Source organism: Solanum tuberosum, unplaced genomic scaffold, assembly GCF_000226075.1.
Source record: "Solanum tuberosum cultivar DM 1-3 516 R44 unplaced genomic scaffold, SolTub_3.0 scf00192, whole genome shotgun sequence".
NCBI classification, from domain to species: domain Eukaryota; kingdom Viridiplantae; phylum Streptophyta; class Magnoliopsida; order Solanales; family Solanaceae; genus Solanum; species Solanum tuberosum.
The window spans coordinates 1,057-20,016 of record NW_006239115.1 but is presented as its reverse complement, the minus strand read 5'-3'; the positions used below and the strand labels follow the sequence as shown (position 1 = coordinate 20,016).

The 18,960-nt window shown below is 34.5% G+C and overlaps 1 protein-coding gene across 4 annotated transcripts; it reads right to left on the bottom strand.

The window, feature by feature from the left end:
• Nucleotides 1-130: 130 nt before the first annotated feature.
• LOC102598972 (uncharacterized) lies at nt 131-16,220 on the bottom strand. 4 transcript variants are annotated; one of them, XM_006355035.2, is made up of 26 exons: nt 15,831-16,220; nt 15,592-15,704; nt 15,351-15,477; nt 14,937-15,035; nt 14,799-14,867; nt 14,564-14,698; nt 14,421-14,489; nt 13,344-13,402; nt 13,067-13,226; nt 11,288-11,452; nt 11,109-11,193; nt 9,937-10,176; nt 9,756-9,850; nt 9,604-9,646; nt 8,619-8,776; nt 7,168-7,278; nt 6,683-6,751; nt 6,429-6,572; nt 5,953-6,027; nt 5,697-5,873; nt 5,480-5,565; nt 4,405-4,459; nt 3,562-3,687; nt 3,322-3,435; nt 574-690; nt 131-480 (listed from the first exon to the last, which is right to left on the bottom strand). In XM_006355035.2, the coding sequence occupies exons 1-26, from the start codon at nt 15,945-15,947 to the stop codon at nt 415-417; spliced, it is 2,874 nt and encodes a 957-aa protein (XP_006355097.1). In that variant the 5' UTR covers nt 15,948-16,220; the 3' UTR covers nt 131-414. The 4 variants fall into 4 exon arrangements, with proteins under 4 accessions (XP_006355097.1, XP_015167665.1, XP_015167664.1 ...); XM_015312178.1 differs by lacking the exon at nt 131-480 and adding an exon at nt 2,752-2,936 and having other exon boundaries at nt 611-690; XM_015312179.1 differs by lacking the exon at nt 14,799-14,867.
• Nucleotides 16,221-18,960: the final 2,740 nt, after the last annotated feature.

Genomic DNA, 18,960 nt, shown 5'->3' with positions numbered 1-18,960 from the left:
CGACATGACGTTTAAAACTTGTAATCTTAAACATGCAAAGAATTAGAGACTACCCTATAAATAAAGGAAGTCAATGAATGCAAGTTAGCTGGAATCATACATTAAAATACATACAAGTGGCAAGGACACAAAAAAAAAATCAGTTTTGATTAGAAAATTTTTGCAAGATTGATTCTTATGCTATGTATGACTGGGATTTGTTGATCAGTTACAGATTAGTATTTACAAGGATGGAGTCACAAATTATACATTTTGAGGGCATTAAATCGAAAGTCGATTAGAAGGAGATCAGTCACCCAATAAAAATGTGACGATCACAAAAAGCTATCAGATTGTTCTTTGGTTAATGTTCAAATGAGCCAGTCACTGATGGTGTCAAGCAGTAGCTTTGCTGAATCAACTCTATAACCTTAACTATTGTCTCTTCCTCTGGTAGAGTGAATAACCAACAAAAGCAGACATAAAAAATGTCCATAGAACCTGTGATTACATAATAGAATTTAAGTCAGAACTAAAAGTTTTACAGAGAGGGAGGGAGGGGGGAAGTCAAGAAAACAAGGGAAATAGGTATACCGTATTAATCATTTGCCATCGTTCAAGCCTTTTAATTCTTGACTGCATGTCTTCTATTACACCATCCAATGGTGAAATCTCTCTACTGGGAGAGGACTCTGAAGATGAACTGCTTCCCTGTTTGCAATACACAACATTTAAGAGACTGACTAATCACTACACTTGATTTCCGACAGTAAGCTCAACCTAGATGCTATAACCATGTAGAAACATACCACAACGTCGGAGTATTATGTGAGTGAGCTCAATCTATATACTATAACACTGTAAAAGCATACCATAATGTCAAACTAGTAGATGAGGGAAATAGGTGGTGTATCACATGAAGGCATATATGATTCATGAATTAATGGGAAGCACGAGAAAGAGCTTCTTTACTGAAATTGTCAGGCTATCATCCATATGGCTTTTGTTGTTAAAACTAGCGACTCCTGCGGCAAATATTTATTAAAATTTTAAAAAAAATTAAAAATTCTTTATATTTTCTACAGGCATATAAATCTCTGGAACGCTACACAACTCCTAGCAAAGCATGACATAAAGTAGAGATCTCCTATATAGATCTTATTCTTCCTTGTGCCTTATCTAGTTATCTTTCATTAAATTTGTACAGATCCCAAGAAATTGCAATTTTCAGGTCCTGTGAGACAACTTCCTTCGAAATGATTCACGCCTACCTTGTCTCTATTCAATACCTTCACTCACCATGATTTTACATCTACATATCGGTGCATTTGGTGGTCGACGCAAGACATGACCATATTATCTCAAGTGACCTTTCATGTTATCCTCGATATGTACTGCTCGATCTTTCTAGCAAATATAATCATTTCTAATCTTGTATGACCGCATATAGCATCCACACTCTGCAACACTCATCTTGTGGATGTATTGGACCTTAGCCTTCCAATACTCACCATATAACGTTGTTGGTAGACATTTTTCTATGACGTAACACCTGGGTAGCATTTCTCCATTTTAACCATCCTATTTTGATTTTATGCATACATCTTCATTTGTTATTCCATTCTCTTGGAACAATAAACCTAGCTATCTGAATTGTTTATTTGGGCATTGCAATCCCGTTAGTCTCATGTTGTATTATGTTAGTTGGCTCATCCATCCAAGGTTAAGAAGCACTCGCGCAATGCTGATCTGTGGTGTAAACCCAAGGTGGTTATGGGAACCGCTTTTGTATACCCTACTACCATTCTCAACCTAATGATGACTCCCTCATGTCCTTTACGGAATTTTATATTTATGAACTTTTTTTCTCCAACACCCACCAAAGGACCTTTCTAGGTACTAGACATTTGGCAAAGTTTAACCCACTTGTGATTTTTTCTCTCCAAGGTAGATTGGAAAACAAGACATGTGGCCGCACAAATGATACCTACATCTAAAGGCAATTCTCAAGGTTTCTTAGTGCATAATGTACCCTAATGTGTACTCCCTCTTTCCTAAAAGGTGATGATATTCGAAGTACTGAGGGTCAATACACCTTATTTTGCTATCAATTGGGACATCAATTTCTAAAAAAAATTAAATTAACTCGAACACCTTATTTTGCTATTAATTGGGTCAATGCACCTTATTTTTTTGAAGAACGAGGGTCAATATACAGGCACTAAAGGTACTAAAAAGTATGTATCACAATTTCAATATTTAAAATGTTAGAAAACTCATATTTACTGTTGATTACCAAAAAAGTGATTGCACCATCATAGTTGGTAAAGAGGGAGTATAAGAACCAAACAATAGCATTGCATAAAACCCCATCATACCTCAAAATAGTGAAAAAGCATCAGCTAATCACAAACCAAACCAAACCAAATGAGGGATTAGGAAGTTTATAGCTTTAAGTAAAGGACTGAGTTGGGGTTTTAACCCAAAAATTGAGCAAAAGGCCAAATCTGGACAATTTGTTTTAGTTGGAAGAACAGATATGAAACAAACAATGTTCAAGGTTTAAAGCATAAAAAATGAACAAATTGTTTTAGTTGAAGGAACAAAAATGAAACAAACAATGCTCAAGGTTTAAAGCATAAAAAAACCATAGTCGAAGGACCAAAGATATTAATTTTCATATTAAAAGAAAAAGGAAAAGTTCACCAAGAAGGATCTTTATATAGTTTGAAGAAAAAAGAGAAATAATAAAACAAAACAAGAAAATGAAACCTCATGGATAGCCTTGAAGATTTTCAAGCTTGGAGGAAGACCGAACTATCAGCAGAATTTCTAGTGCAAACCAATTTCAACAACCATTCTTCTTTAATTACGAAAACCATTTCCAACAAGGCAACAACCATGTCCAGACCATCATCCAAGTCAATCAGTGGCCCTACCATCATTAATCCAACAGCCTAATCAAGTTTTCAGATTAAAGGTTAAGTCAAATCTTGTGAGTTGTTGACGAAATCCTATATTTGTATCAAATGCTAACTTGAGCCAATTTCCATTTTGATTTGTAAGAGTGGAAAGTAACACTAACGGCATAGTTAAACACAAAATGTGTCTCAGCAAATGCATGAACAATGAGAAACTCAGAAACAAATGATCGAAGTAAATATTGGCCTCAGCCACTTCCAAGTTACTACACCATAACAGGAAAGGGCAAAGATTATCACACGTATATGCAAAACCAAGCTTCAGTACTTCTGAAGCTTCCTTCTACATTTATCTAATATCAATACATCAATCAAGAGAAACCAAAAAATTGAGGTATGCCAGCCCACCAAATAAGATTACCTGAGATTGTATATATTCCACAAGTTCTTGCAGCCTTGCTGCCTGCTGAGAATGGATACCACTTGAACTTCCCCTTAGTGCAGGCAACCTTTCTAGAACTAGTTGAAGATAACTCTGAAGAAATTTAGAAAATTAAGCTATCAGTTTGGACTGTTTCTGACGTCAGATAGAACATCCATCTGATAGTAATAGCAATGTCAAATCAGAAAAGGAAAAAAAGAAGAAGACGGAAGTCGAAACCTTTGTGGTATATGAACCATCTAGTTTGAGTGTTGAGCCAGCGGCTGCCACAACCTCTTTATTGATCCCTTTAATCTGTATGTAAGGACTAGGAACATCTTGTAGATGATCAACCTCTATAAGAATCTGAAAAGAAGAACCCTTTACTTCCCAGAAACAAAGTCGAATATGAAAAAGTGTACCTTAATAGGTAAGATCAACTATATATAACACAGAGAAAAGAGACGGAATATATAAAAGGGTTTAATGTTGAAACTAATTGTGAAGGAGATAGAGTGCAGCATATTAGCAGGGAAACCTAAATTATCAGGAATCAGTCCTGAAGCACATCGGATAAAAGGTAAATCAGGTTCAACAAAATTACTGTGAAACACTTAGGAAGACTACTGAAGACCTTCAATAGCAACTAAAGGAACTCATATCAGCAGTCACATATGAATCGTAACTGTCTACTATATGCTACAGGCTAAAAGCAGTCACTGATCATCCATCTACTTATTGGATAAGCATTCAAATACATATTGAGCTTTGAAAACCCAGTTATGACAAAATAAACTCCACAAAGATCTAAAACTGAAACTGATTCAAGAAATTCTCAAGAAGATTATTTGCCTTGTATTCCATGATCTAAACCCAGTTATGACAAAATGTTTGAGTTATTACTAAGCTGGTCTTTCGTCAGTTTAAGATATAAATTATATCTCACACCTACAGATGTCTTATATTCCATGATCATTTAAGTCATGGATACAACTTCCTTTTCACTTATTTCTCACAGAAGACAATAGACAAGTCTTTAGTGTGTTTTAGTATGATAAAAAGTATCCACAAAACTGGGAGTACCTTTCCATCTTGGTAGATATAAGCTGAAGCTTCAATATACGCGACTGCTTGATACCTGAAATCAGAAGTTGTGAAGCATAAGAATTTGATTAAAAATAGACTGACTAGGAAATAACCTACGAAAGATAAAACTGCATAATAAGAGCCAATTCACATTTGAATTAGTGTTGAATTATTACTCAATATAGAAATGTGTCATTCTTTTTGGGACTAACTAAAAAGGAAAGTGGGTCATATAAATTGGGACAATATGGACTAAGAAGTGTTAAATGGAAGGGGGGTTAATCATCACAGTGCAGCTTGCATAGGTTTCTCTATTCCATGGAATGAGAAGAAACTTTTAAGAATATCATACATATCTGATCATTGCCCTATTATGCTAGAATGTGGAAACTGGGAATAGTAGAGATCCTATTTCAAGTTTGAAAATTGGTGGCTCAAGTGGAAGGCTTCAATGATCTAAATCATAGCTAAATCAAGATGTGGTGGAGGAAGTAGAACCTTTAGTTGATTTTGTAGGGCAACCATTATGTTTTTATTTTTTTTGAAGATACCCACCGTGGGTTGTAAGATCCCATCTCAACAGTTCAAATGATGAGTTTTTTGTGTGAAAACATGGTTACCTTTATCTGGAAAAAAGAAGTGTTAAATGGAAGAAAAAGGGTAGAAGCAGCGGATTGCAGAGACATTCAATATTTCCTAGGGTCATTTTGAGAAAAGTGAGCCTGGATTTGTTGTCCTTTTGGCAATCTGTATCTTGTTCTTTTTTTCTTGCTTTCTCCATGCAATTTTGAGGGCTTATCCAGTAAGTAGGTTGCAATCAGATTGTGTCCTATTTCTGAGAACAAGTAATTTATTTACTCATTATCGTAAGAGGAGAAAATGGTAGAATAAAGCTAGGACCAACTATTGGTGAGAAAAAGATAGATTAAAATGCCCTGAACTATTGATACAACAAAAGTATACTCATTATCTGCGGAAAGCAAATGAAATTATGAAACATGGAAATGAAGGGATGCATGAGCAAGAAATGGCCCAATAAAAACTAGCTTCCATTCTCAAATATTCCACATACCCAAGATTAAGGAGTCCTGCAACAGTACTAATGCTGATATCGAAGTCCACTTTCGGCTGAATAATATAATTTCCTTCTCTTATAGGCTTCATATGTAGCAGTAGAAAACATAAGCCAGTATGGTCAAGCATTTGCACATAATTTTCAGAAAAAGAAACTGTACAGCATGTCCTTTGAATTTTGATAATTACATTTGAATGCATTTCAAACCACACACCTCACGTATTAGCAATGCGAACCTTCCTTCACATATTCTGACTCTAATGGAATCACTCTCTGTTAACTGGCCATTGGCAGGTATTCCAGGAAGCCTCAAGTATATATCAATAAAATTCTGGACGGAACTACATATCTTGGTAGGATCAAGAATTCTCAAAATGTCTTGATATGCCACCTGTAAACAGTTTGCTAGTTAAAGTAACAAAATGAAATTATTCTGGGTCCTTCCTAGTAGCAGAAAGGAAGCAACAGACCTGTTTATTGCTTTTCAGCACAAACAATGAACTCTCAGGGGAGAGCACAGGATCAAAATCATTCCTGATTTTTAGCTGCAGAACAATGAAGGCAAAGCACCATGAATATTGCTAGCAATTTACTAAATAACAGATAATCGGATTTCTATTGCCACTTTATGTCAAAAGCCACTTCAATCACATGATATTGTATAAGACTTATCTCATGCACTGTTACTTATTACGAAGTATAAAGTCATACATAAAGCACCAAAAAAAAATGAAGTAATTACATAAACTTCCACATTGTAGCCATGCAAAATTAACATTATTAAGAGTTGATGACAAAAGAACAATTACTCAAATTTCTAGTAGCAAATTCTTCTTGATTTAGATGATGATTAAATTCCAAAGCCCAACTATGTCCAAATTTAAACTATCTAGTGAATACTATGTAAAAAATGTCAAAAGTAAACGTATTTCCAGAATAGACTAACATGTGCATGAACAAGATGTGGCTCAATGTACTGCTGGAACATTGGAAACACTGTTGTCATGATTTCATTTTGGGACATAAAGCAGCCAACTCTACTCTTGTCTCTTTGAACTCGAGAGAGAAGATGTGAATGAACACCTCCAACCTGTTCCAAAACAGGCAATAAAATCATTGGTGATAAATTTCTTAGTTGAATGCCTTCACAAAAAAGTGAAGCAAATTCAATATTATCATGTATAACATCATCATACTTACAACAGCAATCCACAAATCCAGTGATTTTCTGATGTCGGGGTGCAAAGCATAAACACCTTCAAAGATGACCTAGCCAAATTAAGCAGATCTTACTCAGCTTGCCAAATTACTTTTTTTTTTTCTTTTGGAGAAAGGTAATGTTGTATTCATCAGCATTAAAAACATGCTGGAGACCTCCAAAAATTGGTTCCAACACAAAAACAAGAAGAAAAACCTAGCTTGCCTAATTACTATAGAAGGTTAAACAGCAAAAGCTAATAGCTAAACCCACAGTAAACTTCACAACTTTTAGAAGGAAATTAATTTTACTCACCTAATTCGACCTATACCCTCTTTTTTCTTATTTAGATCGTACAAAGACTTAGTAGAAGTAAGAAAAAATTCATGCATACCACCACCACTCTTTCATTTTTCATGTCTTGTTCTTCTTATTTCTTTCTTCTACTTTTTTTTTTGGGGTGGGGGGGGATTGTTACATATCATACCACTCCACATTCTTCAGAAACTTCAAGCTCCTTGAAGCCACTACGAGCGCCTGTTTCAAGGTCAAAGATAGGTACTTTCGTTCTTCGGCAATTTCTGATGTCACTGATGTTCTACAAATGACAAAAACAAGTTCAGGAACTGAGAAGCATGGCCAGGGAAGGAAAAGCATACAGGACAACCACAAGTCATGCCAAATACAAGCAGTCCAAAATTATTACCCCAAAAGTAAGACTTCCAAAAAATTTCACTCAGTCTTTTTAGAAAGTAATAAGTTCTCGGCCTTTTGACTAAGATAAAGTGTAGTATCTGCTCTTATCATTTCTTTTCTCAAATAAGTACAACATTATTTTTTCAATGTAAGCAGAATGTGCAATGGATACTATAAAGTGAACAACAAATTACAAGCTTCCTGAAATGACAGGACAACCTCAATGCAGAAGAGAGTATCTTTCCACTCTTCTATACATGGACTACAATGCCAATTGCCAGATGAGAAACTAAAATTTGGCCTTAGGTATTGGATCTATCACAAGACAACTAAATGAGAGTGTTGATTTTGAAGAACTTCTCTGTACCAAAAATAAAAGCTCTCATACACCGGAGAAAAAGGTTTGTACCAAGACAACTAATGAATCCCAATACCCTAACAAATCCCCCTTAAAAGCATATAGAAGATTTAAATGGTCATCCATTCTATCAGTGACATATGGAAAAGAGGAGCAGACATGTTATATAAGTGACCCGCAACAAGCAATGTAGGAGTCGATAAGAAAGTTGAAGTTCCCAACCCAATGATCACCAATAAAAAGCCAAGTGTAGGGCCACAAACCATTTCTACCAATATAGAGATCATCTTAATGCCACATGAAAGCATTGATTTATTGTTTACTTCTATAACAAGTTTAATAAAACTGATTAATCAGTCATGAAAAATCCCCAAGAATTTTCTCATAGTACTGATCCCCTAATCCGATCTAGGTTGAGAAATATGTTGCTTATCCACCAATTTGAAGATTACAGCTTTGAGTCTTTCAGTCAGCACCTTATAGATCATCTTATAAACAGAACCAACCAGGCTAATAGGCCTGAAATCTCTCAACTCTCTGCCCATTTCTCTTTGGAATAAGAGCTATATACGATGCCCAGACCTCTTCCTCTTCAAATGATCTTTGTAGTCATTGCTTCTCTTCCTCATTTATGCATACATTCGTCAAAGTTAAACTCTGGCCCACATTCACATGACATTTCCCAAAGCAAAACCTAAGACTTGAATTTCTTAATAACACAATTTACTGATCTATTTGAAGGACTTTGGTAGGGAAAAAAAGAAACGAAAAAAGGACTCTGTTGGTAACCTTATTCGCCTTCCATCTTCGTTCAAAGTAACAAACGGAGCATCAATTTCAAGAAAAGATTACAGAGCAGAAGAGAAGGAAGGATTATGCTGTACCTTTGAGAGCAAACCGAGATCAAGCGAGCTAAAATCATCATACTTAAAGTCCTTTACATGTTCAGATTTATAATAGCTTTCAAGGGAAACAACTTCACAGCCAACAATATTTGCCATCTTACGAGCCAAACTTGTTTTCCCAGATCCACTCGGACCTCCTATAATGGCAACAAAAGCGGGGAAAAAAGGGAGGCTAAATAAGATGCTACTCAATATAAAACATATTGACTTTTTTATTTTAGATAGCGAATGACAATTTTGACTGAAGATAACACTTCTCAACATTTATTTCTAACCAAAGGATCCAGTAGCAGTATAGCAAGAACTATATTTACTAGGACCAATATTAGAAATCAAATTACCATCATAGTCAAATTTCAATGTTAAATAACTATAATTTTTCATGATCAAACTAAAACATTGATATGTTTTAATTAGGGAAAAGAAGCATGTTATTCCTTTTGGGTTTCTAAAATTAGCATATTGCCTCCTTGTGGTATGGAAATTAGTTAAGAGACACCTTCTGTATTGAAAACCATCAGTTGCTTCACCCTCTTACATGTATACATTGAATACATTTTATATGCAAAAACTAAGATAAAATCCCGAATACCCTCCAAAAGCAATTCTCTTCTATTTGAGGATACATTATAGCTATTTTTTTGTCCAATTCGTATAATTCTATCTAAAAAATATTTAGATAGTTTGATGATGATTTATGGAAATAGAATGTGCAGTTGCGGTTTAAGTATGATACAGGGAGGTAAAATGAAGTTCCAAAATCTGTATAGGGGTAATTACACTTTTTTCCTTCTTTCAGTATAGCTAACAAGTATTTTTTGAACAACAAAAAATCCTTATCCTTGGAGAAAATTTGTTAGTGCAACAGTTCTGGATAATTAGAAATCACGGTAACTTCAGTTAGGATGAGTTTCAGTATATTTTGGGAGAGGGGGAAAAGAGAGAACTTTGTTGTTCATTATACCAATTCCAACTATAACTGGAAGACCCTTGTTTTCCAGCAAAGCCTGCAAAAGAAACCAGTAATAAAACTAAATTTCTGTTTGTGAAAAGAATGAGCAGATGTTCTCAGGATTCGATGAAAATGTTAAAAATGGCTAATCCCATAATATGAACCTGGATTGCTTGAACAGAAAGAAGTAATCCTCTGTCTAAATCATATGAATCAGGCATGGGAGCAAGCTGCATGGCATTCCTGGAAGAAGTAGGATCTGTTGCTGTTTTATAAGCGGAATTGAAACAAATGGACAATAGATGACATGTAGGTCACTGCTTGCTGCCAGTAAGACAAACATACCAATAACAAAGCCATGAGCAAGTTCTGGATCCAGTGAGACAAATTGCCATGTTGCTAACACAGGTTCCATTTTGGACTTCGTGGGGGAACGCGTCCAAGGCTGGGATAAATCTTCTAGCCGGTTAGCTGAGTTTGAACTCACACGAAGTGGCTTTGGAGCTGTGAACAGCCTCTCTTGGTTGCTGGCTAAAACAGCATTAGGTGCATTAGACAATGGTGGTGTATTCAGACGTGGTACCCCTACGAATGCAAAATAATTTATCAGAACACAAATATCTGCTTGTTGAAGTCACATCACCAATTATGTACAAGAGTCACACAGTCACCCTAAAGTTAGTCAATAACCAATGAAGGCAAACCTTTTTTTTTTATAAAGAAATTTTATAAAATAGGCATCAAGAAGATGCAATGAAGGTAAACTTTTGACATGTTTAAGTTTGTGGATCCCAGGAATCATAATTAGGCAACACGCACTAGCCCTATCCATGATATTCTAGCCTGTGATGATTTCAGGAATGATAGCTTCTTAGGATTTGCTTATACTATCCAATTGTTGCAAAGAATTTCCTTTTTCACCATTTTCCTTGGAGAAATATAAATTTTCTAGCGCTCCATAGACCCCTGCATGCCAAGGGCACAGTAGAGGATACATGTCATCACCCCCTACTTCCAAAGAAGAGTCATGTCATTCACATTCTCTGGTTGCAAAAGGTACGGATTTAAAAGAAATTCTGTGTATAAAGTCAATATCAAAGAGCTCTTGATGCCACCACAAGCAAGCAACAGTCAAAAGATTAGAAGGTGGCATGCCCTCACCCACCATTAATTTCCTAAGAAAATCCCTAAAAAAAATGCATACACGCTGTTAGATTTGTCATTGCTAATAAAAACTACACCAAAACTATGGAGTCCTATCTATAACATAATGTTTGAAAAGATGGAAACCCAACAGCTTAACCACCATAATCAAACTCAAAAATCTCTTATACATTCACAAGCACTCTGGAATTCACGTTTAACTATCTTAGTAGAAAAGCCAGATTTTCTGCCAGATTCATTCCTATAACTGACCAAGAGTTCAAACGATTAAATTTTGAACTGATAAATCAATGGGCTACTCTTAAACCAGTGGGAGAAACAAAACAATGATGAAACTGCATCCAAGAGATGACCTTTCCTCTCCAGAACCATCTCTAGATATGATTTAGTAATCCAAGGTCCATTAACACCCATCCTTGATGCTTCAGCTCCAACCATCTAAAAAGACAGTATGAAAACAAAGAAGAAGAATACAGTGGGTTAACCATCCTAGAAGCAGGCACTTCAGAGAATGAGGTAAAACAATACATACTTTTCGATTTATTCCCCTCAAAACTAGATATGTTTCGCCAAGCGTATCGATGGTTTCCAGTGAAAGTGAGAAGTTGCCCTCAACAACTGATGTTGATGCCCTTTTGTAACTTACTACTACATTGTATCCCAGAGTCAGTAATCCACCCAGAGTCATCCGTCCAACCTACAAAAATTTCAATATAGTAAGAGTAAGAACAATGAAAAATGCTTTTAGGCAATAAACAGAAAGGATTACACAAAGAAACATTAACATGAAATATTAAGGCAACTAATGAACCTAGATCATCCGATGGAGAAGGGTAATGACAGACAATTAATTTTGAAAGAGATGTATCTTGAGTTCATTAAAGTTCATTAGGATCACTCTAATGCAATGAGAAACTAAAACTAAATCCTTTACCACAGTCCGCTCAACAACATATCCATGAACTAGACAGTTCAGTTCTGCAGACCTTTATTTTTCATGAAAGCTTTGCTGCAGTTGAATAAGTCTAGTATATGATCACTCCTTAGTTGCGTTTAATTGCAAGTGATGACTACAGTTTCCTTGGGCCACAAGTTAGAAAAGGTTCCTCCTCGAGCTATTGCAAATATTTAACAACATACCCAGTGAAATCCACAATTAGAGGTCCATGTAGCACAAAATAGTGGATAAAACTAGAGGTCACCTGAGATAGAGGATGTTTGGATTGGCTTTTAAAAAATAGTTTGTAAGCTAAAAGACATAAGTTGGGACTACCCAACTTTTAGCTTTTAGCTTATTTTTTTGTACTTTTTGGCCTAAAAGTAAAAACACTTTTTATCTTTCCCAAACACCACAAAAAAAAGATAAAGTGCTTAAAAGCCAAAAGCACTTAAGATACGTCAATCCAGACACCCTCATAATTTGATCTAAATAAGAACTTTATAAGCAATGGTAAACAGGTGTGTGATATTATGATGATTGACCGCGGTGAATATTGATGAAGTAAACCTAAAATCACACGGGGAGTTGCCGCCGGGGATTTGGTATAATAGATCAGTCTGTGATATGTGGGTTAGCTGCACATCGAAGGTCAAACCTTGCGGCAAACAAAAGTCAAGTATTTAAGTGAAGAATGGTAAAGAGGTTAAGAGGCTGGCCCATTATCCTATGAGTTTTGAACACACTGGCCTCGGGGATTTCTCGACTATCAAAAAGATCATGTAGAAAATCTGAAACGGCCTAAAATATCTCAAAATCAGTGTGGACTAAGCTCAGATAATACCAACAATTTTGATTAAGGCTTGTTTCTTTCTTGTAGACTTTACACTGCTTTTCTTATATATGGCTATGCGTTCTTCATTGTTTTCTACTTCTTTTACTTGGGTTTGATGCAATTAAGCCGAGGGTCTTTCAGAGACAGCCTCTCTACCTCCACAAAGCAGTGGTAAGGTTTGCGTACACTCTACCCTCCCAAGACCCCACTTAGTGGAATTTCACTGGGTATGTTGTTGTTGTTGCTTGTTCTTTTTACACTTACACTAGGTCTGGTGTTTTCTATAAGTCTCTTTATTCAAAAATAAGGACCTTTTTATTGTAAATAGACTTGTATATTTGTGTAAGTATAAGTGAGAGATTTAGAGAACCTCTTACTTAGAGAAACCTCATGTTTTCTGAAAAAAACAAATTGTTTATTATTGGAATAAAATAAATCTAGATAGAATACAACACATATAGATGATTTGTATAACTAATCTCAACTAGTTTAAAATTGAGGCATAGATCATTACTCGAATATCAGAATAAACCACTTACCTCAAATTCGGCTTTGGGACGAATGATGAAATTTTTGTCAACTATCCGTTGATCGCCCAGAGATAGATAGTATCTGATACCTGACTGTCGTACCTTAATCCAATCATTAATGCGTGCTTCTTCACTGGCAGATGGAGGTCTTAGGTACATCTCAATAAAACTATGAACACAGCTCCAGAAAGTCAGATGTGACTAATCATTACAAAGAAAAGTACAAGCACTATGGAGGAAATAATTCAGCCACAGTGCTAGGAAGAACCTAGAGCCTAGAACTCACTTATCGACTTGTGCTTCCTTTCCATGAAATACATGAGATGCATGCTCATCTTCGATTTGCTGCACTAGAGGAATTTAATTAGTGCCAGATTTATGTTTCTTATATTAAAAACGCAGCCAGTATATAAAGGTAGAGTACTCTAAGGAACTATGAAAAGTTCAAACAACTTAAGCAGGAATCTTCCTTGGATTACACCATCAAACAAGGATACACGTCTTCATATTAAAAATACAGGTCGAAAAATGAATGATCCTAAGAAGCATGCCCTTTATTTGGGAGATAGTAGTCTCCCAAACTGGAGGTATATATTACAAACCAAACACTGCCTCCTGAATTATCAGATTAATCCCCTAAGTTGGATAGGTTATACATTTAATGAGTGACTAACTTGGTGTCAATAGAAGTTATTTGAAACTGTTTTTTTTTTTTGAAACTGATGTTGTCAACTAAAGTTCTAAAAGGCCATATGTAGTAAAAAAACTTTTTTTTTTTTGTAGAGTCATTATTTTTGAATGCTACATGAAGAACATAAGCCAGATGACAATACAGCACACAGGATGTAGAAGATTATCACATTAGTGATTCAGAAAGAAGCCTATTAACTGAACACATAGCTCTGAATGATCAAATGTATAATCTACACATAAGACCATGTGCACATCCAAGGTAAAAAGCACAAATCAGCTACGGAAAAAGTGTTATCATTGGAAAGGGGGTAAACTACCATTCAACACCATCAATAAATGCTTAACAAGATTTCCAATTGTATCAGGGCCAGCAACAATGCAACAACAGCATGCCCAGTGTGATCCCACAAGTGGAGTCTAGGAAAGGCGGGGCGTACACAAACCTTACCCCTACCTTTGTGGGGTAAGAAGTTGTTTCCGATAAGACCCTAGGCTCAAGAAAATGTTGTACAGGGGCAGCAACATTGAGGACACAAAATGTCAACGATCATGTCAGCATGACATACATATTCAGGAGTGTGGACTAGACAATCTCCCTCATGAAAGTAAGAGCTCATACCATTAAATTCCATAGAGCAACATTTAGAAATTAGAAGTGAACCTTACATACCTCACTTTTGCATTTGAGCTTGTAGATTGGCTCTCTAAATGATGACACAAAACTGTTGTTAATTCTAATCTGCATAAATACATAGGGAATCAAGAATAAGATTTTGCAAGAAGACCAATTAGCATGGAAGACTTCAAATTTACCTGAGCATGATGAAGGTCTGGTTCAATATGCTTCCTGAACAGAGGGAAAATACTGTCGATTAGGGAATCCAGCGGGCAAGATTCTCCTATATCGTACTTCACTTTAGAAAGAAGACTGAAGTGAACACCGCCAACCTAGTGACAGGTACACAGTATACTCTATTTGATTAAGTCATATAGAAGTAGTTGCTCCATGGTTAAACAGAATGCAGCATGAAAAGACATTAGATTTTACCACAGCAACTCGTATATCTAGCAAAGACCGTAGTTTAGCGTGCAAAGCATAAGCACCATCAACTACTACCTATAGAAACAATGATCATCAACATACAAATATAAAAAGGACTGGGAAACAAATAGTAAGCATTCTCACCACTCCTGATGAGCTGCTTTTTATTGCTTTGGTACCAATGCGTCTTCTCCCTTGGAAATCAAACACTGGGATAAATGTATCACGGCCACTTATCAAGTCCTGCCCAAACGATCAGATAAAGGACCACAACACAAATTTGAGGAGATTAAACTATTCTAAAAATATTTACAGTATTTTTTTTTATGAAGTGAACTGTTCAAAATTATTAGGCCAATTGAACAATTTGTTGAGGAGATCATATATTCCAAGGCTGTTGGGACTGAAATCTACAGACAACTGAACTTTACAAAAAAATTATATCATCCTAAACCAGAAAAAAAAAAAGTTAAACCCTTTTTGGGCCTCAAAGCAAAGAGCTTTTATACATAATCCAACTTCAATAAACAAAGATGGAAAATGGAACAAAAACCATACCTCAAGATTGTTGACAAGAAGATCAAAGTCAATTAAATCCATATCGTTCCCATCATCCACTCCAGTACGATAATTCTCCATTGACACAACAATACAACCAAGTACAGATGCTACTTTCTCCGCTAAGCTTCAGAAATGATTGAATTCACATGATTATGCCAAGCAATAGATAAAATCTCCACTCCGCGTCTACCATTCTCAATGACAAGCAAACAGAGGACTGACAATAAACAAAGCTTACCTCGTTTTACCCGACCCACTTGGTCCACCAATGCCAACAGTTACAAGACCATCTTTCTTAGAACGAAGCTCTTGAATAGATTTTACCAACAAGTAATACCCATGATCAAATGACTGCAACATTTCAAAATTTAAAAAAAGGTTTCTCCTTTATATTCCTACTTTCAAATACCAAAACAAATACACAAGGGTCCGAGCTTATCAGCACGATCATTCAAGATACGAAAAGGGAAAGCATACCACATGAAGAGGAAGCGATTGAAGAATGGAAGGTGAAGAAGATGAAGTAGAAGGCTGTTGTTGGTAGTAATCGCGACCACCTTCTTGCAATACTCGCTGCACAACATCATCATCCATAACCCCACAAAGTAATTTGCGATTGTTTCACTAAAAAGGATTGAACTTTATGGTTTTGGGGCTAAATTCAATGGTTCAAATTGGATTTATGGTAAAACCCTATGGATTGGGGAAAAGGGATTTTGTGGGTTTGCTTTGAAAAGTTAGGTAAGTGTTGTAGAAGAGATGAACATTCAAGTCTTGTATTGTATTGTATGGATATGTATGCGTGTGCTTAGAGATTTTTCGTGTACAAGACTCAACTCTCCCGCTCGGGATTTAGCATTTCAAGAAGATGGTAGGTATTGTTGTTGAATTGCCTTTTGATTATTTGCGGGAATGTTTTCAATACTTCTCTCACATCTCATCCGTCAAAGCTAAAAAGATGAATCATAAGGTGGGATGTTTGATAATGTTTCATTGTGAAATTTGAAAAAGAAAAATGTAGCTTTTGTTGTAAGAGTGAAAAATGATATTTGAAAATTGAAGTTGTGTTTGATTATGAATATGAATTAGAGTTGTTTTCAACTTTTTTGTTAGTAATTTGAAGTAAAAAGTGTTATTTTCAAAAATCTTGAAAGTTCTGAACTTGAATTTCAAGATTTTATGTCCAAACATGTTTTTCGAAGTTTAATTTTGAAAAAAAAAAAGTGAAAAAAAATCATAATCAAACAATACCTCATATAGTTACTTTTTAATAAAACATGTACTACTCAAAGCTCAAAAGACTGAAACAACTTGATTAATGTTGAAGAGTTACAATTTAGAAATGTTACGTGGTTTTGATGGTGAAGTTATAGGAGGTGTTGTAGCTTTTAACTCTTTTTTTCGATATGAAAATTATAGATTTTTTTTTATTGCTCGAGCAAGGAAATTTCGAGAAGGTGAAGTTTACTAACTCAGTTTCGTGACCGAGAAAAGGTTGAGAAGAAAATAATAAACGGAATAATTTGAAAATATGCAAATTATTCAGCATCGAGAGATTAAAAAAATATATATATGATTCTATCTAGTTGTAAAAGTTAACTTGTAGAATGAAAGTAGTTATAGTTAATTGCAATTAGTGCCTATGTTATTCCTAACTTGATAAAACATCAAAACCATTATTCATATGCATTTGCTTGGTATACCAGACGTAACTTCAAATAACACCAAAGAAATAAAGTGTTCTCTAACAATTGTCAAACAATATGATATAAATTTAAATATTTAACAAATATGGGTTATTGTTTAGGCAAATGAGGTAAAATATGTTGTATAGAAAAAATAATAATTAATTAGTTAGTAGTATTAATAAAATAAAATGACAAATTTTGAAAATGTGATGATCAAACTGGAAGGTAAACTAATTGAAATATATCATCAACATGGCTTGATGGTATCTCAATTATTTGTTACATATTTGTATTAAGCAAGTCAATATTTTGACAAATAAATTATACTTTAATGTGCACGTTATCTTTTGTTTTGATATGGACTTAATGTTGTGTCTTTTTTATGATATATATGAAAGGACTTGTTACTAGGTATTCTAATTTCTATGTGATATTAGGGAAGACTAATAATGAATTAGTCAAATAAATTTTACAAACATTTAATGAGCATGAGATAATATATCCTCATCAATTCGACATTATAATGTTACCTTTGGTTTTGAAGTATTTCTTATAAGCTTTGATCATTCGATAATGATGAAAATTGAATATTGTAATTCGATAGTATAACGTTATTTGTTAATAAAAATGTATTGATAAATTTTAGTTAACAAATAAAGAGGTAAGTTTGGTATTAAAACGTTTGATTAACTCAATTGATGTCATACCTAAGTGTTTTGTATGTATGATATTGACAAAATTGAAAGACATCAATTACATGCAAATAATAAAAAAAATACACACATACATGCAATTACGCAATAAAACAATAAAATCATGGACAAAAATAAAACATGAAAAAAATAATAAACATTGTGATGCATGATGACAACTTCAAAGAATAAGTTTTTTCTTTAGGCCAAATCATATTATTTTATTTTAATCAAATTGACCAAATTGTCCTTGAAATTCCAAGCAGACAATTCATAAGATACAAAATGGAGATTGATTCTAACTATAGTAATTTGTGATTCTACCCTCCTTAATTGTTACTCCCACTCCCACTCCCACTCCCACTCCCACTCCCACTGTCCTTTTTTATATGTTATCTCTTTTGTATAAATAGTTGGTCCATAATACTTGTTATTTTATAAAATCAATGCATAAATTATCATATTGTTCCTTTTTTACCCTTGTGAGTCATTAGCCTTGAAAATATACATTTGACCAACTTAGAAAAGCTAAGTAAATGATTCATGTTCATTGGTTAAATTAATTCGTCTTATTTTTCTTTGCTTACTAATTAGTCATAATAGTTTGTTGTCCTTCCATTTCTATTAATATATGTTATTTCTTGTACTTCAATTATCATATTATTTTGTTGTAGTTACTATTCTTTTTTAGACTACTTTAGCATGTTTCTTTATATAGTATTTTATCATGACTTTTCTGTTTTCATCGCTTTGAATTATTTTTTATTGAGTTGAGTGTCTATCATAAACAACATTTCTATTTTTTAAGCCAGGAAAAAAATATCCGTACACTCTATCTTTTCTACATCCAATTATAAAATTATATTGAATATATTATTAGCTAGTAGACCCTTTAATGTGTCTTTGTATGCAAATTAAAAGAACAATATAATAAGGGCAACGTCTTCATTTTGTTTTATAGATACTCTAAGTATTAAAAAGATTTTTAAATTTTATACTAACATATATTCAAATTTGGATGGGAAGAACCGGACATCCCATTATAAGTATGAATCTTTAATTTTTTTTAGGAGTTATGATACGGTAGACATCCAAAATTATCTAGCTAACATGTATTTTGGATATATTTATTTGGATGTGTCACATATATATATATAGGGATAAGGGTCTGAAAAATACCTCAACTTTGGTCGGATTTGCTGTTGCGATACTAAACTTTCATGAGGA

Coding starts and splice junctions, on each gene's coding strand:
- LOC102598972 (XM_006355035.2), bottom strand. CDS start 15,947: ATGGATGATGATGTTGTGCAGCGAGTATTGCAAGAAGGTGGTCGCGAT. Junction 15,478..15,591: donor AGTGGGTCGGGTAAAACGAG/GTAAGCTTTGTT, acceptor TCATTTCTGAAG/CTTAGCGGAGAAAGTAGCAT. Junction 8,777..9,603: donor TCCAGTTATAGTTGGAATTG/GTATAATGAACA, acceptor TTGCCATTATAG/GAGGTCCGAGTGGATCTGGG.